This window comes from Eptesicus fuscus, chromosome 6 (assembly GCF_027574615.1).
Source record: "Eptesicus fuscus isolate TK198812 chromosome 6, DD_ASM_mEF_20220401, whole genome shotgun sequence".
NCBI lineage: Eukaryota > Metazoa > Chordata > Mammalia > Chiroptera > Vespertilionidae > Eptesicus > Eptesicus fuscus.
Genome location: NC_072478.1, coordinates 30826560 through 30852537, shown reverse-complemented (window position 1 = coordinate 30852537; position 25978 = coordinate 30826560). Strand labels below are relative to the sequence as shown.

General features: G+C 55.3%; 3 protein-coding genes across 5 annotated transcripts; 1 reads left to right on the top strand and 2 right to left on the bottom strand.

Moving 5' to 3' along the window:
• SHC2 (SHC adaptor protein 2) lies at positions 1-21975 on the bottom strand. 3 transcript variants are annotated; one of them, XM_054717591.1, is made up of 13 exons: positions 21920-21975; positions 11741-11811; positions 11270-11330; positions 10901-11020; positions 10453-10506; positions 10271-10322; positions 10050-10176; positions 8480-8642; positions 7757-7814; positions 7105-7248; positions 5220-5527; positions 1918-2051; positions 1-306 (listed from the first exon to the last, which is right to left on the bottom strand). In XM_054717591.1, exons 2-12 carry the CDS (start codon positions 11806-11808, stop codon positions 1923-1925), a joined length of 1284 nt encoding a protein of 427 aa, XP_054573566.1. In that variant the 5' UTR covers positions 11809-11811; positions 21920-21975; the 3' UTR covers positions 1-306; positions 1918-1922. The 3 variants fall into 3 exon arrangements, with proteins under 3 accessions (XP_054573566.1, XP_054573567.1, XP_054573565.1); XM_054717592.1 differs by lacking the exon at positions 21920-21975 and adding an exon at positions 19133-19142; XM_054717590.1 differs by lacking the exon at positions 21920-21975 and adding an exon at positions 17195-17668 and having other exon boundaries at positions 7105-7251; positions 7754-7814; positions 8489-8642.
• LOC114234829 (40S ribosomal protein SA-like) lies at positions 13448-14368 on the top strand. The gene has a single exon (XM_054717593.1). It carries the CDS (start codon positions 13450-13452, stop codon positions 14335-14337), a length of 888 nt encoding a protein of 295 aa, XP_054573568.1. The 5' UTR covers positions 13448-13449; the 3' UTR covers positions 14338-14368.
• Positions 19518-25400, bottom strand: ODF3L2 (outer dense fiber of sperm tails 3 like 2). The gene is made up of 4 exons (XM_054718371.1): positions 25274-25400; positions 24408-24575; positions 21920-22033; positions 19518-20845 (listed from the first exon to the last, which is right to left on the bottom strand). The coding sequence occupies exons 1-4, from the start codon at positions 25398-25400 to the stop codon at positions 20295-20297; spliced, it is 960 nt and encodes a 319-aa protein (XP_054574346.1). The 3' UTR covers positions 19518-20294.
• Positions 25401-25978: the final 578 nt, after the last annotated feature.

Sequence of the window (25978 nt, the reverse complement as noted above, 5' to 3'; positions counted from 1 at the left end):
GGTTTTTTTTAATATATTTTCGTTAAAGGCGAGAAATGGTTCTGTCTTTGGTATGTACACCCTCACTCCAGGCAGAAGAGAAGAGGCAGGGGGCTCGGTGAGAGAGAGGGGGGTCTTGGGCCCCCATCTCTTGGCATGGTTGACCTGGCCCAGCGAAGCGTGGGCTGGAGAAGAGAGATTCAAGGCCCACGTGGAGGAAGGAGAGACTGCAGCGGTTCAGCCTGACCAGGGTCCAAAGAAAGGCTGTAAGGCCACAACAGGGGCATCTGGGGAGCAGGGACAGGAGCCCGGGGTGGGAACCATCACCTGGAGGAGAAAGCGGAGAAGTCAAGGGTCAGCGGAGACAGCAACCAGAGACCTGGCCAGATTCACGTGTCAGGTGCTCCAAACCTTGGTTACACTGCAGTAAAGTAACCCAGCAAGGAGTCTCAGGCCCAGGGGCCCGGGTTCAAGTCCCAGCTCCTCCATTTTCTTGCAGTGTGTGCCCGAGGGGAGTGTCTTAATCTCGATGCCGTTTCTTCTGCAAAATGAGAACGCTGATAACAGTGCCTGTCTCTGAACCTCGTGGGAGATGTGGGGACGTGAGCACAGTCCTCAGACACAGCAATGGCTGCATTAGCAACTATTGTAATTGCCATTGGCGTAATTTCTCAGGCCACAAACAACTTCGGGGACAGAAGGCAATCAGGTCGTACCCTGGCACATGCCCCAGAGCACTGCAGATCACTTGAGGTGTTCCACAGGCCCACCCCCAACTCCTGAAGCTCTTCCCCAGACTGGGAACCCCATCTCTGCCAGCAGCCAGGCCTGTCTGGGGGCAGGGAGGAGACCGGCAATGAGTGGGATGGAGGCAGGAAGGAGACCTTTGTCATGGGGATAGGAGAGCAGCCCAACCTGGCCCAGAAGCTCCTCTTGCTCAGCCCTTGGGGTAATTCAGCAGCTGCCTTCCCTTCGGTCCCTCCCTCCCTCCCTGAGCCCAGCTCCAGCTCCCAGACCCTGGAATCCCCAGGCCCTGTCTCTCCCTCCTCCACAAAGGCAGCTCAGGTCACTCTACCCCTCACACCCCAGCTCCGCCATGTCCTCTCCTGCCTGGCCCACCCCTGAGTTCACCCCAGAGCCCTCCTCTCTCACCAGAGAGGTCCTATATCTGCCTGGCCCTCCCCCGCTCAAAACCTTCGGTTTTGACGGTGTGGCTCCCTGGCACTGAAATCGAACGGCCAAGGATGCACCTTCTCATCTCAATCTCACCACCCCCTGACACTCCAGCCCGCAGGACCCAGGCCGCACCAGTTCCCTCTTCCAGGGTAGCTAAATGCTGCCTCCTCCTGGAGATTTTTATCACCAGTTAAACAGTCACCATAACAACTCAGCCCTCCCACTCTTAGGTACAGACCCAACCAAGGGCAATGAAGACACAGCCGCACAAAAACCTGTACACACATGTTCACCGGGGCCGATGACGAATGGACACATACAACGTGGCCCATCCACACACTGAAATATTAATCATGGACAGGAGGTAAGTTCTGACACTCCCTGCAACGTGGATGAACCTTGAAGACATGACGCTCAGTGAGAGAAGCCAGACACACAAAGCCACACAGTGTGAGTCCATTTATGTGAGGTGTCCAGAGCAGGCACATCCACAGAGACAGGAAGTGGGTTAGTGTTTGTCAGGGGGTAGGGGAGGCGGTGGGGAGTGACTACTAAGGGGGACAGGGCTTCTTTTGGGGGTGATGGAATGTTCTGGAATTAGACAGGGGGATGTTGCACAACTCTGTGAAGATACTAAAAACTACTGAGGTGTCCACTGTAATGGCTAAACTGTGTGGCATGTGAATTCTTTCTCAGTTTTTAAAATGAAGAGAAGTGGGATGAATGGGCGATGGCCAGAAGCCAGCAGGGCCAAATACACACCTGGCTCAGGGCTCCCGCTTGACCACACCTCGCAGGTGCAGCTCGCTCTCAGCCGCCACAATGGGCTGCCCATTCTGCAGGTGATAGTCGATCAGGTGGCTGATGCTCTCAAACAGCACATCCTTCGTCCGAACCTGTGGGGACGGAGGTCTCAGCATCAGCACCACCAGAGAGCAAGCTGGGGCAAGCCCGACCTGCTGAACTGGAACCTGCATTTTCCAAGCGTCCCCGTGGCTCTGGTGCACACTCAAGTGTGAGAGTCACTAGATCCAAGGCTTACGGAGTTGGCCTCGGAATTCCAGAACTAGGTATGGTTCTGGAGCCACACTTCCTAGCGGGTTGCATAGTGGCCCCAGAATGATAGGTCCATGCCCTAACCCCTGGAACCTATGAAGGAGAATGTATTTGGAAAAGGCAACTTTGCAGATGTGATTACGGGAAGGGTCTTGAGATGAGCTCATCTTGGGTTACCTAGGAGTGCCCACATCCCAGTGACTTGTGTCCTTAAAAGAAGATCTTAGCCTGGTTGACATGCTTAGTGGTTAGAGCATCGGCCTGTGCACTGAAGGGTCTCAGGTTCGATTCCCAGTCAAGGGCACATACCTGGGTTGCAGGTTCAACCCCCAGCCCCTGTTGGGGTGCGTGCGGGTGGCAACTAATTAATGTGTCTGTCTCTCTCACAACAGTGTTTCTCTCACTCTCTCTCTTCCCTCCCTCTCTCTCTCTAAAAATCAGTGGGAAAAGTATCCTCGGGTGAGGATTAACAAAAAAAAAAAAAAGAAGAAGAAGAAGAAGAGAACAACTTGGACACAGAAACATAAGAAAAACGTGTGAGAAGATGGGGGCAGCCATCGCAGTGATGTGTCAACCGGCCAGGAACTAGCAAGGACTGCTGGCGACCAGGAGAAGCTGGGAGAGGGGCCTGGAACAGACCCTCCCTCAGAGCCTCCAAAGGAACCAGCCCTGCCAACACCCTGACTTCAGACTTCTGGTCTCCAGAGCCGAGAGAGAATAAATCCCTGTCGTTTCAAAACACCCAGTTTGTAGTCATTTGTAAGGCAGCCCTCAGAAATGAAGACATCCCTGGAATCTCAGAGACACAGATCTGAAAATCAGCATCACCAAATCCAAAAACCATCTGAGTCTTAGAATGAGAAAATCTTAAGCCAAAACCGGTTTGGCTCAGTGGATAGAGCGTCGGCCTGCGGACTGAAAGGTCCCAGGTTCGATTCCGGTCAAGGGCATGTACCTTGGTTGCGGGCACATCCCCAGTACGGGGTGTGCAGGAGGCAGCTGATCGATGTTTCTCTCTCATCGATGTTTCTAGCTTTCTATCCCTCTCCCTTCCTCTCTGTAAAAAATCAATAAAATATATATATTTTTTAAAATCTTAACATCGCTGCATGCTAGACCTGGATACAGCACAGAGACCCTGCCTGCCAGACCTGGCATGGGTAATGCTGGGCTCATTGAGCACCTGTCACCTGGACCAGTGGTCGCCAACCGGTGGTCCGCGGACCGCTGGTGGTCCGTGAGGTCCGAAAGGTTTGCGACCGCTGACCTGGACAGCAGGCTTGAATGCACATTTCCGGCCACACAACCGCCTTCCACCTGAGTATGCCCTTTACAAATGGACAAGGAGTGTATGCAGACCGAGGGCAATCCTGAGGATTCTTCTGGACGGGTAAGAGCAGTTGGTAAACTCTAAGGCTTTTGACACCTCCAAGCACCTTCCAACCTGAGAAATAACCTGTAAAGCCCAAGGCCCTTGGATGCTGGAAAATATTTCACAAACCCTAGAACTGCTTGTAAATTGGAGCACGGTTGCGTTTTTCTTTAATATGTTTTTATTGATTTTAGAGAGAGAGAAAGGGAGAGGGAGAGAGAGAAACATCAATCCATTGCCTCCTGCACACACCCCAACCTGGGATTGCACCTGAAACCCAGGTTGCCCTGACCAGGAATCGAACCAGAGACCCTTTGGTGCAAGGGATGATGCTCAAACCAACTGAGCCACGCTGGCCAGGCTGGAACATGTTTTGTAACAACTAAAATGCATTAGGAACTGTAAAAGACCAAATCTCATTGACTCAAAGCAGCTGTTAGCTGCATCACCATTTCATGAGCCATGGTGGGGGAAGGGAACATGAATAATCAAATAATAATGCTGCTCAGCCCTAGCTGGTTTGGCTCAGTAGATAGAGCGTTGGCCTGCAGACTGAAGGGTTCCGGGTTCAGTTCCGGTCAAGGGCATGTACCTTGGTTGCGGGCACATTCCCAGTGGGGAGTGTGCAGGAGGCAGCTGATCGATGTTTCTCTCTCATCAATGTTTCTCTCTATCCCTCTCCCTTCCTTTCTGTAAAAAATCAATAAAATATATATTTTTAAAAATAATGCTGTTCAAAGATGCAACTGATGGGTAAAAAAAGTAATTCAGGCCCTGGCCAGTGTGGCTCAGTTGACTGAAAGGTCCCAGGTTCAATTCCCACTCAGGGCACACGCCCAGGTTGGGGGCTCCATCCCAGTCAGAGGTGCATGCGGAAGCAGCCGATTAATGTTTCTCTCTCTCTCTCTCTCCCTTTCTCTCTCTTAAAAAAATCAATAAAAATATTTTTAAAAACACAAATTTATTATCAAAAAAGGAGACATTTTTAAAAATAATTCAGACCTTAAAAAAAAAATAATTCAGACCTCAGAGACATCAAAATGAGAGGAAAGAAAAGTGTGCATCAGAGGGTTGAAGCATTCAGTAACTTCAGACCTTAAGACCCTTGTAAACTGAAACCTGCTTTGGAACCCTAAAATACACTAGAAACTGAATATGTCATATTTATCAAAGACATCACTATTTGTAAGATGCATTAGTGATAGTAGAATATGAAAAAAAGTGCATCTTACAATTGTTGAAAGATGATATTTTGTAAACCCTGAAAGGCCTTGAAATTGGAAAAGATTTTGTAACCCCATAATGCCTTATAGACCAAGAAATACTCTGAAAATCCAAAAATTCTTAAACTGGAAAATAGTTTGTAATTCTAAAGTACCTGGTAAATAGAACAGAATCTGTAAACATACAGGGCTTTGCGATCCAAAAAAATACTTGATTAAACCTAAAGGGTGCTAAGAAGATGGGCGCCTCGGCTGGCCCTGCATGCCAGCCAGAAGCCTGGCCCGGCTCCCAGACGCCGCCCGGCCACGCCCCACCCGCCCCGGAGCGTCCCAAACCCGGCTCAGCCGCCAGCCCTGGCCTCGACCACCCCTCGTCCCACACCCAGCCCGTTCCCGCCCCGAGTCCCCCTTACCACACCCTCGGGGTCCACAAGAAGCAGGTGCTTGGGCTGCCCCGCGTGCATGCCTGTGAGGACGTACTGCCCGGGGTTGGTGACGCTGTCGCGCACGAGGAAGTCCCCGTCGGCTCGCAGCAGTTTCTCCGCCGCCCGACGGCTCATCTGGCCGTGGTACCAAGGCTCCTGCCGCAGCTGCTCCTCTGTGGGGGCGATGGGGGCCCTGCGGGTCGGGGGGCTGGGCCACTGGTCCTCCAAGGGAAGGGAGGCTGCCGCGCCCGCGGCCACGGAGCACTCGTGCAGCTTCAGCGCATCCTCGAAGGGTCCTGTGGCAAGGATGGGGTGCGGGAGGCAGGGTTGGGCAGCTGCCTTCTGCTGGGAAGGAAGGGGGCTGGACAGGAGGAAGGATCCACCCTGGGGACCTGGGTAACATGGATGGAGCACCTACTGTGTGCATCAGACCTGCACTAAGCCCCCCACAGTGAGTCACTGGCTATGTATGTATGCACTGTGTGCCCGCCGAGCGTGTGCTGGTCTGTGTGCTGTGCACTCAGTGTGCGCTGTGTGTGTTGTGTGCTCTATGTGTGTGTGCAGTGTGTGTGCTGAGTGTGTGCTGTGCTGAGGGTGTGCTGTATGCTGTGTGTGCTTAGTGTGTGCTGTATGCTGGATACTGGATGCTGTATGCTGTGTGTGCTTAGTATGTGCTGTATGCTGGATGCTGTGTGTGCTGTATGCTGTGTGCTGTGTGCACTGTGTGTGCTAATGGCAGCCTGGCAAGAAGCATCTCTTTCTCCACAGGGGCTGCTGGGCTCTGAGGTGTCCAGAGGGGACAGCCTGCCTCACAAAGAGCTCACATCCAGCTCCTCCTTCCCCATCGGAGAATCGTGAGGAGCCGGTGGGGCCACGCTCTGAGTCCGGTGCCTGGCACACGGTAGTGCTCAGGAGATCCACCGCACGTCATTAGTGCAATAAGATAGCCAGCTGTCAGGTGGCAGGGAACGGGCTTTGCAAACATTGTGAAGAAAGAAATTTCCAGCTGGCTTGGGAGGTGCTCAAGGAACGCCAACTAGGGGGTATCCTGAAGGAGGGGACCACTCTGCCTGGCCAACATGGGGCCACACCTCCCACAGTGCTGTGGAAGAGGATGGAATTGTGTGGGAGATAAGAAGGGCATTTTGATCACAAGCCTCCTCCATCAGACTGAGCCCTCCCTCAGGCCCAGGCAGAAGGAAGGAACGAACAAGCTCTACCATCAACTATCAGGACCTGGATTAGAACTCCCTCATTGGACTTGGGGTCCCCCAGAGAGCAGACAGTGCCTCCCCCATCAGGCTGGGATTCCCATCAGAATGGTTTTGGGCCTCCTCCCTCCCTCAGACCATAGAGTCACATGAGGATGGAGCTCAAATCCCTCCTCAGACCCAATGGTAGGGAGCTAGGCCTCCCCCAACAGACTGAAGAGTCCTACCCCCAAAAAAGGGGCCTGAGTCTCCCCCATCATACTAGTCACTCTTTCTAGGTATATGAACTAGGCCTCTCCCATCACACTGCAGACCCCCATAAAGAGGAAGCTGTGTTACCCCCAAGAGACTGGGCCTCACAGAGCGGGAGGCTCAGACTCCCTATCAGACTAGGGAGTCCCATAGGAAGGACCCACCCTCGGGTCCTGGGTAACATTGATGGAGCACCTACTGTGCATCAGACCTGCACTAAGCCCACCACAGTGGGTCATTGGCTAGGCACTATGTGCGGGCCAAGCGTGTGCTGGTCTGTGTGCCGTGCACTCAGACTTCCCACCCCACCAACATCAACTTGGAAAGTCCCAGGGGGAGAAGTCCCCAGGGGAGGAGGCTGTGCCTGTCCCCTAAGACCTTCCCCCTCAGAATGGCTTGTCCCCACATACGCATGTCAAACAGGTCCTTCTTAGGGCTGTCCTCAGGCTGCAGAGGCTCTGAGGCGTCCAGACCCTGCGTGTTGACGTACAGGTGGTCCTCGTAGTCTCGTGGCCCCTGGGCATCTGCCTGCACGTAGCCATCCCCTGGCGGGGCTGGGGAAGGAAGAAGGGGTGGTGAGGTCAGCTTGTGGAGCCAGGGGAACACTGAGGCCCTAGGGTACAGAGGGGGGCAGGGCGGGACCCAACCTGGGAGCCCCACCCACACCCATCTCACTCCAAGAAGGAAGCCTCATGCCCATTTGAGCAGCACCATCAAGAGCAAAAAACCCCAAAGATACCAAATCAGGGGTGAGGGGCACCAGAGGTCCATACTCTGGTGGAACAGCCAGAGGGAACAGCCACCCACCCAGCCTGCCCCCATCTGCCAGGCAGGAAAGTGGCCCAGGGGGCCAGAGCTTTCCAGTTTCAAAAGAAGCCAGAAATCTCGGTGAAAAAAGAAAAAGAAACTGATGCTGTCAAATCTCACAAGAGCTTGTGGAGTGAATACAGTCTCGCAAGTGAAAGCGAAATGATGCAGAGAGGAGAATCTGTGAAGGGGACCCAGGCACCCAGTGGGGGAGGGGCTGGGCCACTCCTATGGCCCAAGGGCATCCTACCCTACCTGAGGGGCCCAGCTCCCAATGCAGGCCGTGGGTATCTCTTCGAGGAGGAGATGCTCCCTGAAAAAGAAAGTGAGGGTTCCTCCTGCAATATGCAAGCCCCTCTTCCAGTATTCCCACCTAATCTGCCTAAATCACTGGGGACAAAAGTCAGATGGGAAGCTCAGCTCACACTCTCTAACCTTCCCCCAAGCCCTGGCTCTCCAACTGCCGGGTGTCCACCAGGCCCAGCTTTGCATCCACTGCCTACCTCTGCTACAGCTTCATAAGGCCATCTCCACTCCGGAAGGTGGTCTGCATGCACCCTCCTGCCACCCAGCACATACTATTCTCTCCTTCCCTGCACTGCTCTCCTGGGCAACTCCTATTCACCAGTCAGAGCCCAGCCCAAACACTGCTGCCTCAGGAAAGTGTACCTGACCACAGACAAGTCAGTCCCCCTTTTGTACATTCTTGTTACCTTCCTGGTAAGCCCTTTGCACAGCCCTGATTGAATCACTGATATCATGATTTGCTCAATGTCTGAGTGTATACATCTGAAGGGTCTAGAACAGGGCGGAGCAGATGTGTGCAGTTTGGGTAAGGAGGGAAGGGTAGGGGGCCTGAGAGACCCTCCTCTAGGATCGAGAACAGGAACAGAAGGGGAAGCTAGGGACAAGGCCCAAGGAGTCAGCACGTGGGGACAGCTGCCACCATCCCTCCCCCATGAGCCCACAGGCGCTGACCTGGCTGACAGCTCCTAGGGTCCCGAGGGCACAGGGCTGTGTCAAGGTGAGCCTGGAGTCCACCAGTCCACCCAGGGGCGGCTCCTTCCCCGGGATGCTGTTGTAGTAATTGTGTTCCATGTCCTCCTCGTCCCCCCAGGCCGACTCCTCCAGCCCGGTCAGCCTGAAGACAGACAGCAAGCAGGCACATAGGCAGGGGCCCCGGGACACAGGGCACAAGGAACAGGGACGCCAAGGCCTTGAGCTCTGAAGGGTGAGTGGAAAAAGCCAGGCCCAAGGGGACTCTGATCACACCTCCCATCCGCCGAGCTTTCACCCAGGAAACGCTTGCTGGGTGCTGTCTATCTCTTCCCTCTTTCATACAATGGGACATGGCTCAGCTACCGCAGGTCCTCAGAAAAGGTGGTCTCCCCGTCTTCCTGTCGGCTTCTGGCCTGGCCAGGCAGCCAGGACACATCAGACTTGCACCCAGGACCGGGATGCCTGCTGTGCGTTATGGTAAGACACCCTCGGCATTTAAAACGCCCTCACCGTCTGGCCCTGTGGTGGCACCTGTAGAAATTTATCCCACCAGTGCTCGTTCAAGTAAGCATCGTTCCTAAGAGCAAAATGGGAACGACCACTGCCTGCCCCTCGATCAGGCACAAACGACAGGTTCCAGTTCGGGCAGCAGAGCAGGACTGTGCCGCCCGTGGAGGCAGAAGCAGCTCCAGGTGCCCAGCAATAGCAGGTGAAACCCGCCAGGCACGCGTGACAGATGTGCAAACCCATGAGAAAGGCAAAGAGGCCATCACATCAGGAAGGCCTTGCGCTGCACTGTGAATTCCTCTTCCTTCGTGTATGCTTATTTGAATTTCCAACAATTAATAGGTATTTAAGTAGCTGAGAGCAGGGTCAGCCCAGGAGCCATAAAACATTTAAATGGTTAAGAAAACATCCAGCCCTAACCGGTTTGGCTCAGTGGATAGAGTGTCAGCCTGCAGACTGGAAGGTCCCAGGTTCGATTCCGGTCAAGGGCATGTACCTTGGTTGTGGGCACATCCCCAGCAGGAGGTGTGCAGGAGGCAGCTGATTGATGTTTCTCTCTCATCGATGTTTCTAACTCTCTATCCCTCTCCCTTCCTCTCTGTAAGAAATAAATAAAATATATTTTTTAAAAAGAAAAGAAAAGAAAAGAAAACATCCAAAGAACAATATTTGGCGGCATGGTGAAAGTTCATGAAATTCAGATTTTGGTGTTTATAAATCCAGTTTTGCTGGCATGCCGCCCATCCATTGCTTTATTACCCTCCACAGCTGCTTTCTCAGACAACAGCCAAGACGCTGACAATATTGACTGTCTGGGCCTTTGCAGAAGCGTTGACTGCCCCCATCTGCACTAATGGCAATAATGACGGCAGCGCTGACTGGCTCCTGAACCCTCACCTCAGCCCAGGGAGCGGGGGCTGCCTTTATCTGGGTTTTACAGCCAAGGGAATGGGGATCCTGTGGTGAGCTTGCAGGGAGCACAGGGGGATGGTGGTGGGACAGAGGAGACCCAAGCCCAGGAGGAGCAGGTGGGGGCTGGTACCTTTCAGGGGGGACGACCACCTTGGGGGGGCTGTGCAGGTACTGTTTGAAGCGCAGCTCGAAGGCTTGGCCCACAGTGCTGATGACGCTCTGGGCGAGGCCCTCGCAGCACTCCAGGATGTGGCAGGCTGGGGGGGTCGTTTGTGACAGCATCAGTGTGGCCTGGCAACTGACTCGGTCTACACCGGGCCCCCCACCACCACCACACCCACTGGCCCTCACCTCTCTGGTTGATGGGGTCCTTGGCGACATAGGCCACATAATCTGTCATGTCCTGGGGAGAGAGGGGGAGGGTGAGAGGGGCCAGCTGGACCTGCCTGGGCCCACTGACCAGGATTCCTGGCTGCCCACCTCTAGCAATGCAGGGGACAGAGGAGGCCAAGTCCACCCACCCGTCCCCTTACCGTGTCGCCACCCGACGCGAAGGAAATGGACTGCATGTGGTGGTTGGCGATGATCTGCCAGAGAGACACACGTGGTCACAGGCTGTCCTGAGGTCAGGGACCTGAGGCTCTGGCGGGCACTAGACCAGGGCCACAGGGAGGGGACTGGGAGGGCAGGGATACACAGGCACATACAGACACACAGACACACACAGGCACACACTCGATGCCAGGAGCACCCCCAGTGGTGACAACTGTGGGGCCTGTGAGGGCAGCAGCTGCATCCCTCCTGGGCTCCAGGGTGGGGCCTCAGCTCACCTCCAGGTGAACATGTCACATGAAGCCCTGCACCAACCACCCCTCAGGGCTTCACCTCCTGTGAGTCCCCAGAGCCTGCCCTTCTGGGGTTGAGGACAGGCCACATGGCCCTCACCCGGCGTGTGGCCCTCACCCGGCGTGTGGCCCTCACCTGGCGTGTGGCAGGCACGGAGAGGTTGAGGCCATCAGTAGAGATGCTGATGGCAATGCTCATGCCAGCGAAGCGCAGGTTGCTCTTGCCCAGGATGGAGGCCAGCGCCTTGTTGGGGGCCTGAGGGGGCAAAGGGCCTCAGGGTGGGGGGCCTGAGGGAGTAGAGGGCCATAGGGTGGGGGGCTTGGAGGAGCAACACAGGGTCACAGAGTGGGGAGGCCTGGCCGGGAGCAGCGGGCAGGACAGGGCTGCAGGGTGAGGGGCCCAGGCTCTCGGTGGGGGCTGCAGAGGGGCTCTAGCTGGGCAGGGTCTGAGCGTGGCCTTGATGTCCCCTCCAGCCCCACTCGGAGACCACAGCCCCTCACCAACCTTCTTCTTCCAGGAGCCCCGGACTCCAGGCACAGCCTCGTGGAGTCGGTTGATGGCCTCCCTATGGGGGGATGAGAAAGGAGCTTAGAGATCTTTGGGGAGAGGGATCTGGGGAGGGGCAGGAGCTCAGAGAAGGGTGGGGGTCAGAGGGCATGGGCTGAAAAAAAAGGGGTGCAGTGGACCCTGAGATGAGGAGGGGCTCAGAGGAGGGAGGGGATGAGAGAGGCAGGGGTGCTAGGGTACCTGGGGAGAAGAGGAAGGGCCAGAGGCATGGGGTGGGTTCCCGGGCATCTGGCAGATACCCCCCTCAGCTGCTTCTCTCTGCGGGTATCAGATTCAACACAACCCCTGAACTTAGACCCCAACTTCTGTGTGGCCACAGAATGACCTCTGTGAAGGGCAGAGCCAATGAAATCAGCTTCCTGGATCCCTAACTCCATTCTCGCTTCCACAGCTGTCTGGAAGGCTCACCTGGTGACCTGGGTGCGAGTGTTGAAGTCCAGGGATCGCATGGAGCGTAGCACCTCGATGCAGCCCATGTACTACGGGAAGAAAGAACGGGGTGAACTGGTGGAGCCCATAGAACCAGCAGAGGAGCCCAGCTGGGGCTGATAGATGAGCTCTCCACCTCCTCCCCTGCACCTGCTGGATTCTAGTCCTTCCTTCTGTCCTTGACAATGTCCAGCCTCAGGGTCTTTGCACCTGCCGTTCCCTCCCATCTATTTTCATACGGATTCCTCCCAATCTCCAGACTCAGCGTCACCTCCTCAGAGCCGGCCTCCCTGGCTCTGCATAATTTGTTCCACAGGATCTGGTTGATTCCTCCAAGCTCATTAAACTATCTGTTCAACCCTAGCTGGTTTGGCTCAGTGGATAGAGCGTCGGCCTGCGGACTGAAAGGTCCCAGGCTCGATTCCAATCAAGGGCGCATGCTTAGGTTGTGGGCTCAATCCCCAGTAGGGGGTGTACAAGAGGCAGCCAATCAGTGATTCTCTCATGGATGTTTCTATCTCTTTCTCCCTCTCCTTTCCTCTCTGAAATCAATAAAAATATCTATAATAATAAAAGGGCAATATGCTAATTAGACTGGATGTCATTCCAGACATCCATCCAGAGGAAGCCAGGACTGGAGAGAAGCCTGGGTCCCAGGTGCCTGCTGGCAGCCGGAGGGAAGCCCTCCTGGGTGCCAGTTGGAAGCTGGTGCCAGCAGCGGGGGAAGGAAGGCCTACTCTTGCATGAATTTCGTGTATGGGGCCTCTAGTATTTAAAATAAATAAACTATCTGTTCAATCTCTTTCTCTGTTCCACTAGAACGCAAGCCCAGGAGGACCAGGATAGTGGGGTCATCCCAGAGCCCAGCACAGGGCCTGCGAGCAGACAGGATGGAGACCGTCGGGCCTATGAAGCCCAAAGCACTGACCATCTGTGATCCATTACAGAAGAGCGTGATCCTGCCTAGGTCACCATTTCCATGGAAAGGTAACTCAGGATCTCCAAGAGAAAATGCTGAGGGACAGAGGAGGTGGAAATGACCAGCAGGGTTCCCAGGCAGCTTCTACTGCTGCCAAGGGTGGGGGCATGAGCAACAGAAGATGGCCATAACCATCCCTCCCATTCTAGGCTGCTGGAGGGTAACTGGTACAATTGGAGAGCGTACAAGTGGCAGCATCACAAGATCCCATTGGCATGAAATGTCCAGAAAAGGCAAATCCACAGAGACGGAGAGTGGGTCTGTGGTTGCCAGGAGCTAGAAGGGGTGAATGATGGGGGTGACTGTTCCTGGAGACAGGGCTTCCTATCGGGGTGATGGAATGCTCTGGAACTAGATAGTGGTGATGGTTGCATAACCCTGTGAATATACCAAATGCCACAGAATTGTACACGTTAGGATGATTAATGATTAAATTTGTTACGTGAATTTTACCTCATTTTTTAAGGTAAACTATGGTGATAGAAGCTGGGATAATGGGAGTGCTGTGAGTGGTGCCAGCGAGGAGGGCACCAGGCAGCTGCCCAGCTCAGTGTGGGCCCCATGCACCTGAGACTTGCCTACACGCTGTGCTAAATGTATGCTGTCCCTCAGTTTTAAAGTCTACCGAGGAGCTTTCCGCGCTACCCAGGGAGCGCTCCATAGGGCGTTGATCTCGGTTCCCACGTAACTTAAAGGGGAACTTTTCACCATGTCCGGCGCCCGTGATGTCCTGCAAATGAAGGAGGAGGATGTCCTCAAATTCCTTGCAGCAGGAACCCACTTAGGTGGCACCAACCTTGACTTCCAAATGGAGCAGTACATCTACAAAAGGAAAAGCGATGGCATCTACATCATCAATCTGAAGAGAACCTGGGAGAAGCTTCTGCTGGCAGCTCGGGCCATTGTTGCCATCGAAAACCCAGCTGACGTCCGTGTCATATCGTCCAGGAACACTGGCCCGCGAGCCGTGCTGAAGTTTGCTGCTGCCACTGGAGCCACTCCTATTGCCGGCCGCTTCACTCCTGGAACCTTCACCAGCCAGATCCAGGCAGCCTTCCGGGAGCCAAGACTTCTGGTGGTTACTGACCCCAGGGCTGAGCACCGGCCTCTCACAGAGGCGTCTTCTGTTAACCTGCCCACCATCACTCTGTGTAACACAGACTCTCCTCTGCGCTATGTGGACATCGCCATCCCTTGCAACAACAAGGGGGCTCACTCAGTGGGTCTGATGTGGTGGATGCTGGCCCGGGAAGTACTACGCATGCGTGGCACCATCTCCCGTGAACACCCGTGGGAAGTCATGCCTGATCTATACTTCTACAGAGATCCTGAGGAGATTGAAAAGGAAGAGCAGGCCGCCGCTGAAAAGGCTGTGACCAAGGAGGAATTTCAGGGTGAATGGACTGCTCCTGCTCCTGAGTTCACTGCTGCTCAGCCTGAGGTCGCAGACTGGTCTGAAGGCGTGCAGGTGCCCTCTGTGCCCATTCAGCAGTTTCCTACTGAAGACTGGAGTGCTCAGCCTGCCACTGAAGACTGGTCTGCAGCCCCCACTGCTCAGGCTACTGAATGGGTAGCAACAACCACTGAGTGGTCCTAAGCTGTTCTCCCACAAATTCTTAACAGAACGGAGATAAGGTTGATGGAAAATAAACAGTTTCTAAAAAAAAAAAAATAAAAATAAAGTCTACCAAGGAAAAAAGTACATCCCCACAGATACTTATTAATTACTAGTGGCTTGGTGCATGGATTCCTGCACATTAAAAGGAAATTAATTAAAAGAAAGATTCACCCTAACCAGTTTGGCTTAGTGGATAGAGCGTCAGTCTGCGGACTCAAGGGTCCCAGGTTCGATTCCGGTCAGGGGCATGTACCTTGGTTGCGGGCACATCCCCAGTGGGGGGTTTGCAGGAGGCAGCTGATCAATGTTTCTCTCTCATCGATGTTTCTAACTCTCTATCCCTCTTCCTTCCTCTCTGTAAAAAATCAATAAAATCTATTTAAAAAAATGAATTGGTTTATAAAAAAATTACATGTCAAAATAGTATATATAATATAGTATTATAAAATTAAAATACAGCCGAAACCAGTTTGGCTCAGTGGATAGAGCGTCAGCCTGTGGACTGAGAGGTCCCAGGTTCGATTCCGGTCAAGGGAATGTACCTTGGTTGCAGGCACATCCCCAGTAGGGGGTGCGCAGAAGGCAGCTGATCCATGTTTCTCTCTCATCGATGTTTCTAACTCTCTATCCCTCTCCCTTCCTCTCTGTAAAAAATCAATAAAACATATTTTTTTAAAAATTAAAATACAAACTATTTTAATATCACTATTCACCCATTGATCAGCTGCCTCCTGCACATACAGAAGTGTCTGACATGAAAGAAAATTAGTAAAATGTATATGAAAATAATATATAAATTGATTAATAAATAAACAATATTCTGTCGACAATGACGATGCTTTTTTTTTCAGCTTCAGAGGTATGTTGTGCCAATATGGGTCTTCAGATACATTCTGGCGTCGCCTGCAATTGGCGCCAGTGAGAGCTTTATATGTATCGCGCATGCCACGTCAACATTTATTTTTAAATTTCCAGTGCGGGTCCTATATACCAGTCAGTCTGACGGACAGACGGTAGGTCACTTAGCCTTTTATATACACAGATAGTTAAAGGAAACAAATGGTAACTTTACCCGGGAGAAAGGCCACCTTAACCAATGTGTTAGTTTCCTGGGACCGCATAACAAAGCACCACAAACTGGACAGCTTAAAACAACAGGGATGTATTCTCTCTCATTCTGGAAGCCAGGCGTCCAAAGTCGAGGTGTTGAGCAGGCTGAGCTCCAGTTGAAGAATCCAGGGAGGGCCATTCCTTGTCTACTCCAGCTTCCCATGGTGGTGGCCAGCAATCCTTGGTTTGCAGATACATCAGTCCAGTGATTGCCTCCATCTTCACATGGACTTCTCCCTGCATATCTACGTCCAAGTTTCCCTCTTTTTATAAGGACACCAGTCATATGAGATTTAGGGTCCCTAATATAGTATGACCCCATCTCAACCTGGTATCATATGCAAAGAATCTGTTTCCAAATAAATTCACATTCTGAGGTTCTAGTAGACATGAATTTTGGGGGACACCATTCTCCCCAGTACACTAAGTGATCACAGTTTCCAGTATGAGTGTTGGGCCACAATGGCACCCCAGCTTCCCGATTCGAAACACCGAGGAGATACAGCATGCCCCTGTGCTTCCTGCCCCCAGATGCACAGCCTGAGCAAATACCAGTCTGTAGCCAAATGGTGTGCACTCGTCAAAAGCTGGGTCACCCCTGGCGTTTCTCGCATTGACGTCCAGCCATATTCTTTTTGTGTTGTTGTCCAAATTTTCCTCTTCTTATAAAGACACCTGTCATTGCATTAGAGCCACCCTCCTCCAGGGATGACCTCATTTTAACTTGGTTACATCTACCAAGACCCTATTTCTAAATAAGGCCATGTCCGCAGGTTCAATGGACATGAATTTGGGAAGGACACTATTCAACCTGTTCCGGAGGAGGGGGACTTTGGTACAAAGGTACAACTAAATGCAAACATCACTTTTCAGGGTGCTGGTACCAAAAAGCCAGCAGAGATGTGAATTCTGCCCAATGGTCACTGACCCTCTGGGATACCTGATAACTTTCGTACGCGTGAAGATGAACTGTGCGTGTGCAGGAGGCCAGGTGGAAGCATTGAACAGCGAGTGTCATGCACTGGCAGCTCACTTCCTAGTGGCTCACCGGGATAGATAAACTGCGCCTACAGAACGTAACTTTTTAACAGTCATGGGTGCAGGCGCACAGGCGATTCGTCCAACGTTCCCGTATGTTTGAAAGGTTCTTAATTTAAAAAAAAAAAAAAAAAACTGGGATAAAGACCCATTCCTCTACCACACCACATTCTAGGTCCCCAGTCTCACAGGTCGAATCCTGAGGTCTGGCTGGGCGCCGCTCCTTTGTAGATACCCCTTCCCTGCGCCCCCTACCTCAGGCCAAGGTCGCAGCGGGTTCCGATTCTGTTGTCTACGAAGGAGCTTTTAATGGGGGTCTGGGTAGCAGAATGCCCCCACCTAGTCCCCTCGGTCCAGACTCTCCCGCCCGACCCGAATGGGGCGGAGGTGGGGGGAAATGCTTGATCTGCGCATGCGTGTCCCCCACCCACCTGCGGTCCTCTGCCCGCCTCTCCACACGTGATGCCGTGGGAACCCCGACCCCAACGCCTCCCGGCTGGGGGCGCCCAGCGGAGATCGGGCTGGAGATGGGGGCCTGGAGTGGTGGGGAGAGAAGGAAGGATGGAGAGGAGATACCTGGCCCTCAGGTCCAGGGTGTCCGAGAGAAAGAAGTGGGGGAGGGGAGCCCCAGCCCCCAGGTTGAAGTGTCCGAGGATGGCATCCCAGCAGACCCGGCCGGCGCACTCACCCGAACGATGTAGGAGACCCCGGGCCCCAGGACCCTGGCGTCTGGGTGTAGCCAGCCGTGCGCTGGCTTGTGGATGAAGCTTCCTTTGCGGATCCACTCGTCGGCGGCCGCGTCTGGGGCCCCAGCCGTCCCCCGCGCGCCCCGCGACCCCCGCGTCCCCGCAGTCCGGCAGCGGCTGAGAGTCGGCAGGGGGCAGGGCGCGGCGCAGCGCGGCTCGCAGGCGCCCAGGACCGCGGCCGCCAGCGCGGGGACGCTAGCCGGGCCGGCGGGTTCCGCCTGGGGGTCGGCGCCCCCGGCAGCTCCTGCGCCCCCCGCCGCCCGCGCCGCTGCTGGGCCGCGGCCCAGGAAACCGGCCGGAGCGGCGAACTTCCACTGTGGCATGCGCGGCAGCAGCGCGCAGAAGGTGGTGGGCGCCTCGGGCTCCGGGGGCGCTGGAGGCGCGGGGGGCGCGCGCCCGCCGGGACCCTGCGTCATGGCCGCGGCCGCCGGACCGAGCCCGACCGGGCGCTGAGCCTGACGCGGAGGAGGCCCTCTCTCTCCCTCCCGCTCCCTCCCCGCCCCCGGCCCGGTGATGTCATCCGCCCGGCCCAGCGCGCAGCCGCGGGGGGCTGCGCCCCTGGGACCCCGGCCCTTGGCGTCGCGGCGCCTGGCGGGGCGGCTGGGTGGGGAAACTGAGGCCCGCCGGGTGCAAGGCGCTAACTTCGATCTGGCCGTCAGGGAGGGAGATGTTTCCAACCCAGGACCCGGGCATGGATCCCCTACTTTGCCCCCAACCCGTAGACCAAGTTCCTAGGACAGAAGTGGGAGAGACTTAGAAATCCCTTCCCTTTTTGACTGATGGGGAAACTGGGGCCTGGAGAGGAGCGGAGGCGCGGTGAGAGAAGAGAGCCCCAACCCCAAGGTCAGCCCCCTCCATTTTCACTGTTCCGGCCGGAAGGTACTCTCCTAGGGAAACCGAGACCCAGGGAGGGAAGGGGTCTGCCTGAAGGCCGTGCGGGGACGGACTGGGGAGTGCCACGCCAGGTTGGCTTGGCTGCGTCTGGAGAGGGGGAGGCTCCGAGCGAAGCTGAGCGTCTACTCTGCAGCCTCTCCCGGAGCCTGTTTCCCAGGCTGGAAGCCAGGAGCACGCGCTAGAGGGTCACAGGCTCCCGCACTTGTGGGGAGCCCTATCGGGCAACAACCCAGCCGAGCCCTTAGGCCTCAGCCTCCCAGGCGGCCGGCCTCTCCGGCCCCAGCCAATTCGACCCCACCCAGGCCTCAAGGGTTGTCACGGTCACCCCAAAACCCAGCTTCTCAGACGGTCCCTGCGGATCCTCCTCCCCCTCCGGCCCCACCCAAGCGGGGCTGACTGCTGGGAAACAAAAGGAGGGGGCCGGGAGTGCGGGCAGGTGAGGAAGGCGGGGCGAGGCCGCTGGGAGCAGGATCGATAAATCAGAGAGATGAGATCACAGCCCAGCAGCCACGGTGGGGGATGGGGAGGAGCCAGCATGGCGGTGATTGGCCCATAACCGGTGGGAGTGGGGGGCGGGGAGGCGGTGATGCTGCCCGAGTGTCACACTGCAGTCGCCATTGTGAGTCCACGTCCACGGGGTCTGGGGTGAATGCGTGCGGAGGGCGTGGCCTTTGGGTCTGTGAGGGTAAGGCTTGTAGGGGTTGGGAGCCCCTATCTGGACTTGGGTGTGCTGTGTCTCTCTGTGGTGGTTTACATGCATGTGGACGGTGCGAGGGTCAGGTTGTGTGTATATTGTGTGCAGATGTGAACATGCAGAGGGGTTCTGGGTCCCCCCAGGTATATGGTTAGGGGGTCATGTGCATTTCGGTGTGGGTGTGCAGGGTCCTGGTGTGTGTCCATGTGTATGTAGGGGTTTTGGTGTGTGTCCAACTTCGGCACCCCCAGGCTGGGGAAGGGGACAGAGTTAGGAGAGAGCGAACACCCACCCTACGTCCCCTCTGGGGTCTCCCTGTGGTGCTGTCGCTGGGACCATCGCCTTCAGGAAAATGCAATGGCAGTTTGTTCCTCCCAAGTTCCTGAGTTAGGGTCTTTCTGGGTCGGAGTTTTTAAGGCCTAGGCTCAGGTGTCATCACACAGAGGGCTTGGTCACATGACATCATCCATGTGTGTGTTTCCTTTCTGTCCCTAGGAAAGAATGGCAGGAACAGAGTCCAATGGCCAGAATTCAGATCCTGGCATCAGACAAACACGAAGGCTTATCTTGAGCCCTTAGACAAGTATCCAATCTCTGAAGCACCATTTCCTTTTGGTAAACATCACCTAACTCCTGAGTTACTGTGAAGCTTAAATGATCTTTATCAACATCTGGCACATTGTAGAATATATCAAACTCCTATGCATCCTTCAAAACCCAGCTTCAATGTCCCCTCTTCCAAAAAGCCTACCTGGCTCCCCCCACTCCAAGCTCTGCCTCTACCTCTGGGCTTCCCCCAGCTCTGGATCCCTCCTCTGGTCCCATCCAGACTCCAAGGTGTTGCAGAGCTGGGGATCTGGATGTTGAGAGCAGTGTTTCAGATCTTCTGTGATGTAACTAGACCCTGGGTTAAATGAATGTGTGTGCGTGCGTGTGCGCTGCTGACAGCTCTTGATGCCACAGAGATTTATTGGCAAACAGCTAGAGGGTGGGGTGGGGAGGGGAGGGCATCAGGACTACTTCCAGCCTGATTTTGGGCTGGGATCAGGGCAGGAAGCTGTCTTCCATGAGTAACAGTTTAGATCCCAAGTTTGGCAGAAACCTGAGCTGTGTTGGGGACCCAGGTCCTAGCAGTGTGGACACCAAGTTCTAGGACACAGGAAGCTCCGTCTCCAGCTAGCCACTGGGGAGAGCCAGGGGTGTCTCTTTCTCTGCCTGGCCTTGCTTGGCCTGGCATGACCAGGAGAGAAGAAACTGGGGCGCTGGAAGGAGGCTCACCCTGCACAGGGCCATGGGGTCACAGGCCCCAGGGACTGGAGGACGCAGGTGGCCTAGAAGGACCTCAGACAGTTCAGAAAAGTGAAGGAAGGAGGTTCCTCCCCCTCCCCCCACTTCTCTGAGCCATCCCACCCCAGCCAAAGCCAGGCCCAGGCGGGGCCTGCCCACACCCCACTTCAGGGTGTAGGAAATCTGAGGCTTAGCCCAGGTGCTGGCCTGCATTCTGTCCCCCAAAGGCGGAAGGGTGCTGGTGTGTCCGGGGTCATGGTGGTGGCCCGTTTGGAGTGCCGGATGCCCATGGTGAATGCCGGGGCTCTGGCTTTGGTCACAGTGACCCGCTCAGGGCTGTGGGTGCCAGGGCCAGGAGTCTCATCCAGGGGACTTGGGGCCCGGGGCCGCCCCAGCATGGTGAAGGCAGGCGGGCGCTGGCGGTAGGCATTGGGGTCTGAGCTCTCATACTGGCCTGGGCCTGGTATCTCAGTGGGGTCCTGTGGGGGGCGGGCAGGGGGTGTGCGGCCCACCACTGTGTAGCTGGGGCTACTGGGCTTGATGAAGATCTGGGCGCCCCAGAGAGATGGCAGAGTGTAGGCGTTGGGGGCGGGGGCTGAGGTGTCCAGGGGCGGTGGACGCAGGCGGGAGCCCAGGGTGAAAGCCGGGGGGGTCCTCTGGCGCATGGGGGCCACCTTCTCCGGGCTGTAGGCCCCAGGACCGGGTGTCACCTCCAGACCTGTGAGAATGGGCAGGAGGTTTGGCAATGGACAGAGTGCTCCCCTGATCAACGACCTTGCATGACTCCCCATTGCCCACATGCATCCCGGAACCCACAGCACTTCTGAAGAAGCCCCCAGTTACTTCTCCTTCTTCCCTACCTTGCCACACTTCCCTACCTTGTTCTCTTTCAAGCCTCCAGGCCTTTGCCCAAGATCAACCCTCTGCCAGGCAAGCCTTCTGTTTCCCAGTCCCACCTCCCAGGAGCTGCTTCTCATCCTTCCAGAGCCCCAAAGTCCCTCCTCCCGGCTGCCTGTGCCACAGCCCTTCTAGGGGTCCCATGGCCTGATTCTTCCCCTCTCCCCAGACATGGCCACACTGAAGGGATGGTCCCCACCTAAATCTAACTCCACCATTCTGAGATCTCATAAAAAAAGCAAGGACCTGTCAAATCTACTTCAACTCCCAGCAGTTGGCCTAATATATGTTTGGGAGGGTGAATGAATAAAGAATGGGTGGTGAAAGGTTGGGTGAGTAGATGAATGGATCCATGGGTATATAGATAGATGGATTGATAGATAGATCCTGGATGGATGGGTCAGTAGATGGGCAAATGGGTCAATAGATGGATTGGATATGAACAGGTGAATGGGTGGGTAGGTTGATGAGTAGATAGCTGGGCAGACGGATGGATGAGTCTGAGTGAAGGAGTAGATGGGTGATAGGTGCAAAGATGAAAGGGTGGGTGAATAGGAGACTGGAGTCGGGTGATTAACACTTTAGGTAACAGTAAGCTGTTTGCAGCCTGTGAAGGGGATTTCCACATTTGCCACAGTGCCCACTGCACCCTGCTGTCTCCTGATGCTGAGGGTGAGCCCCAGATGCCAGGTCACCATCACCTTAGCCCACTTCACTCATTCAGGTCTCTTAGGGCCCCCAGCCCCTCTTCTGAAGTCTTCCATTTCATCATTGCAAAGACACTGAAGTTCTAAGAGCTTGGGGATAGGAGAGGAAGAAGAAGACAGAGGCAGGACAGTCACTGAGACCCTGAAGGGACAGGGTCCTCTTGGGGTAGCACAGGCCAGATACTCACCCCGAGATTTGCCCCTCCCCTGCATGGAGTAGGCAGGAGCGCAGATTCGGCCAAACCGGGTGACTTTTGGGTCCAGGAAGTACACTGGCCCAGGGCTGGAGTCCTGTGGAGATGCTGGAGGGAGGAGTTCAGGGTCCTGAATACATCCCTGATGGCCCCACTCCCCCCATTCAGTGCCCCTGGTTACCTTACCATGAGGCCCTTCTACCCTCCAGGAACCCACACCCCATCTTGGAGAGCAGAGACCTCAGCCTCCTGAGGTCTGATGGCCCTGACCGGGGACCTGGATCTCAGCTTGACTTTGTCTTGAGCACTCCTGTGCCTTCCCGATCAATGCTGTCCACCCCTCCACCTCTCCTCTGCCGTGAGCTAGGGGAGCAGTTCTAGAGAAACCAGCTCGTGGCTTGGTTAGAACTGTACATAAAGTGAGAGTACGCCGAAACCGGTTTGGCTCAGTGGATAGAGCTTCGGCCTTCGGACTCAAGGGTCCCAGGTTCGATTCCGGTCAAGGGCATGTGCCTTGGTTGCGGGCACATCCCCAGTGGGGGTTGTGTAGGAGGCAGCTGATCGATGTTTCTAATTCTCTATCCCTCTCTCTTCCTCTCTGTAAAAAATCAATAAAATATATTTTTTAAAAAAAAAAGTGAGAGTAACTAGGCTCTCACTAAGGTTCTGAGGGGGTTCCTTTTAATGCCCGGGCTTGTTGGCATGTGACAAGCTTAAGGGAAGGGCTCTAGGTCACATTTAAATCCCAGCAAGGCCTCTCTGAGCTGTCACTGGGCCTGTCAGTAGTAGGATGAGAAGCTTGACAAGTGAAAGCATGCATGGGAGGAGTGGTCCAGAGCCTGGCACTTAGTAATTGGGACCAATGACTGTGGTTGTCATTACCATTTATAAGCACCACCAGATGTAAGTGCATGGTAGGTTTGACAAGTATTAATTGATTTACACGTGTATGTGCACACAAAGGGCACCATGCACACACTGAAGCATGTTCTTGATAAATGAGAACATACCAACACCTCCCATTTCCCACCTCCAGGCTTTTGCCTCTGCTACAAACTCTGCCTGGAGTCCCCTTCTCCTCCTGGGGCCTCCAGCGAACTCCTACTCATCCTATAAAGCCCAGATCCCCTGCCTCCACCTCCAAGAAGTCCCTGAACATTCAGCAACGTCTACACTAACCACCCCCACCCTGATTTCCCAGGTGTGTCCTAGGAATAGAGTCGGGGACACAGGTTCCTCGGGGTCGTAGGCTAAGTTTTTAACCTTCCTGGTGACAGATGTGACACTGACTCCCTCACTTGCCTTCTGGGCCCCCTTGCACTTCTTGAGTTCTCTCTCTCTTTTGGTTTGGGACGTTTGCTGATTCTGAAAGTGTGTCTGCCAGCTGCTCCCTCCCACCAAGCCTCTGTCCATGTGAATCAAAGTCCCCACATGGGACCCTCTGGGCCCCGAACCTGGCCTACTTGGTACCTCAGAGCAGCTCTAGAAAATGGGCTGATGCCCTGACCGGTTTGGCTCAGTGGATAGAGCGGTCGGCCTGCGGACTCAAGGGTCCCAGGTTCGATTCTGGTCAAGGGCATGTACCTTGGTTGTGGGCACATCCCCAGGAGGGGGTGTGCAGGAGGCAGCTGATCGATGTTTCTCTCTCATCAATGTTTCTAACTCTCTATCCCTCTCCCTTCCTCTCTGTAAAAAATCAATAAAATATATTTTTTTTAAAAAGAAAATGGGCTGATGGAGTTGGTGGTCACTGATATGAAGGTACGGGCTTGCTGGATGACTGATAGGATGGACAGCTGGGAGCCACCCGCATCCCTGCACTTGGTGTTCCCTCACACATTCTGGCCGGGAGAAAAGTGGACATCACAGAGGTCAGGTCACCCGCTGACTAGGTGAGCCCCACTTCCTTCGGTCTCGCCACCCCTGGCGTGACGAATAATTTTCACTCTCCTCTCACCACACGCTGTGAAGTCAGCAAGGCCTGGAGAGCCCCTGGCTTGTTGATGGAGCAACTGAAGCGGGCGCTCCCTCTCCGGGGCCTCTCTCCTGAGCACTGACCAGATACCCAGCCTTGTAGCTACTTTTAAGGCATTTAACCCTCACCTAATAAACATCTCCAGGCACCTAATGTTTATTTAATCCTGACAACTGTGTGTGCAAGAAGCGCTCTGTCCTTGTTTACAGAGGAGGAACCTGAGGCACAGAGCAGTCTGGTGGCAAGAACTGTGCTAAGTGCGGAAGGCAAATGCGGGTCCTACCCACCACACTATTCCTTGCACTCCCTTCCTCCCTAAGGAAGCAGAGGACCAGAGCGGCTCAGCAGCTTCCTGAATCCCATAGCAACCCACAGGATCCCTGCCTCCCTCAATAGGGCCTAGATCTATGCAGTGAGACAGTGCTCCCTGGGGGGAGGTTGGAGGTTCAGAAGGCCTCTCAGAACCCCTTCTCCCACCCCCACCTCCCTGCCCACCGCTGGCCTTACCCTCGCTGGGCCTCCGGAGGAGGGAGTAGGCAGGACTGGCCACCCTGGTGCAGTCGTGGTTGATGTAGCCGACAGTGGATGGCAGGGCGTACAAGCCTGGCCCGGACCCTGTGACCAAAGCCCCCAGATCACGGCCTGGGCCTAGGTCCCCTGAAACATGGTGGGGAGCTCAGGGCCCAGCCCTGTGCCCCCACCCAGGCTCCCAGCCACCCTCCATGGCAGGGGTGGGGGGAGCAGGGGCTGCCTGCTGCAAATAAGCATTGTGAGTCAAACATGAATCACAGGGGGAGGGGCTGTGGAGCCAACAGCCTCCTCCCACCCAAGGGCACAGGCGATGGGATGACCGAGACCTGCACACACAAATGTGCTGTCACAGGTGGGGAAACGGAGGCCCAGACACAGAGATATCCCGTTGCAATGTTTGACGGCCTCTGCAAGAACGTCAGTGCTGCAAGAGCCAGGAAACCCAGCCATGGAGCCTGACTCCAGATGTTTTGTTACAGACAGGGAAACTGAGGCACGATCCAGGACCCAAACTGAGATCCCACAGTGCACGTCACAGTTGGAGCGTTCAGCTCGCTGATTAATACACCACAAACTCCCCCCAGTGCTTTGCCTGGCATCTGTCCCCCCAGGGCCCGTGGCTGTTTGGTTCGTGGCTGTACCCTCAGCACCCAGAAGGGTACGTGGCCCATAAAATGCTCAGTTCTTGGTGGATGGAGGCATATGCAGGGTCATGGAAGCCCTATGTTCACACCCATCCTACTGGGCAGAAAACTGAGGTTTGGGGAAGGGCAGGGACTCCTCAGAGGCTCCCAGAAGGGGTCCCACCGCCATGGCCCGCCTCCTCCACGGCCCGCATGTACCGTTCTCCAAGGTGGCCATCCTGCAGGTCTTCCTCAGGCCGGTCTCTGGGATCTGGCACTCTGTGCACCGCCGACCCGGGGGTGCTGGCGTCTGCCGCGGAGTGGGGTCGCAGCTGAGGGTCCCCATGGTGAGCAGGGGTGGGCTGCAGGGGGCCCAGGGCTGGGCAGCACTGACTTGATGCTGTCTCAACCGCAGCGGCTCTGGGTCGCAGGGTCCAGCACCGTCCCCAGTCCTCGAGGCTTCTGCCTGTGTTGGCAGAGCCCTGGCCTCACCACACCCTCCCAGGGCCCGCACAGACAGCCTCTTGTCCTTCAGCAGGGAGTCTTGGGGCCCTGGCCCAAGCAGGCTGGTCGGCAGACGCTGGCCTGGAAGTGGGGCTGGGATCGAGTGTCGGCCAGATGGCTGGACAGTCCAGGAAAGAGTCCGGTGTCAGCAGAGCGGGTCCCCTGGGAGACGGTGGAGCTGGGCAGCTGGGGCCAGAGCAGGCCCCGGGGGAGCTGGAGCCACAAACACAACACCCACAGCCTTGTAGCGGGCGGGACTGGTGAGGTCATGGACTTCATGGCCCCATTTCTACACCTGGGGAAACTGAGGCATCACTCAAGGTCATACAGCAAGTTTGCCACTCTGGGCCAAGAAGTTTACCTACTTCCTTCTTCCCTTCCTTCCTTTCCTTTTTCCTTCCTCCCTTCCTTTATCCAACA

Excerpts from the sequence above, each read along its gene's own strand:
- ODF3L2 (XM_054718371.1), bottom strand. The coding sequence starts at position 25,400 with ATGGGGACCCTCAGCTGCGACCCCACTCCGCGGCAGACGCCAGCACCC. Across the intron at positions 24,576-25,273 it reads GATGGCCACCTTGGAGAACG|CTCCCCACCATGTTTCAGGG; the intron begins GTACATGCGGGC and ends CTGGGCCCTGAG. Across the intron at positions 22,034-24,407 it reads CCTCCGGAGGCCCAGCGAGG|CATCTCCACAGGACTCCAGC; the intron begins GTAAGGCCAGCG and ends TCCTCCCTCCAG.
- LOC114234829 (XM_054717593.1), top strand. The coding sequence starts at position 13,450 with ATGTCCGGCGCCCGTGATGTCCTGCAAATGAAGGAGGAGGATGTCCTC.
- SHC2 (XM_054717590.1), bottom strand. The coding sequence starts at position 17,668 with ATGACGCAGGGTCCCGGCGGGCGCGCGCCCCCCGCGCCTCCAGCGCCC. Across the intron at positions 8,643-10,049 it reads GTGGTCGTCCCCCCTGAAAG|GCTGACCGGGCTGGAGGAGT; the intron begins GTACCAGCCCCC and ends GTCTGTCTTCAG. Across the intron at positions 7,252-7,753 it reads GGAGCTGGGCCCCTCAGGTA|CAGCCCCGCCAGGGGATGGC; the intron begins GGGTAGGATGCC and ends TTCTTCCTTCCC.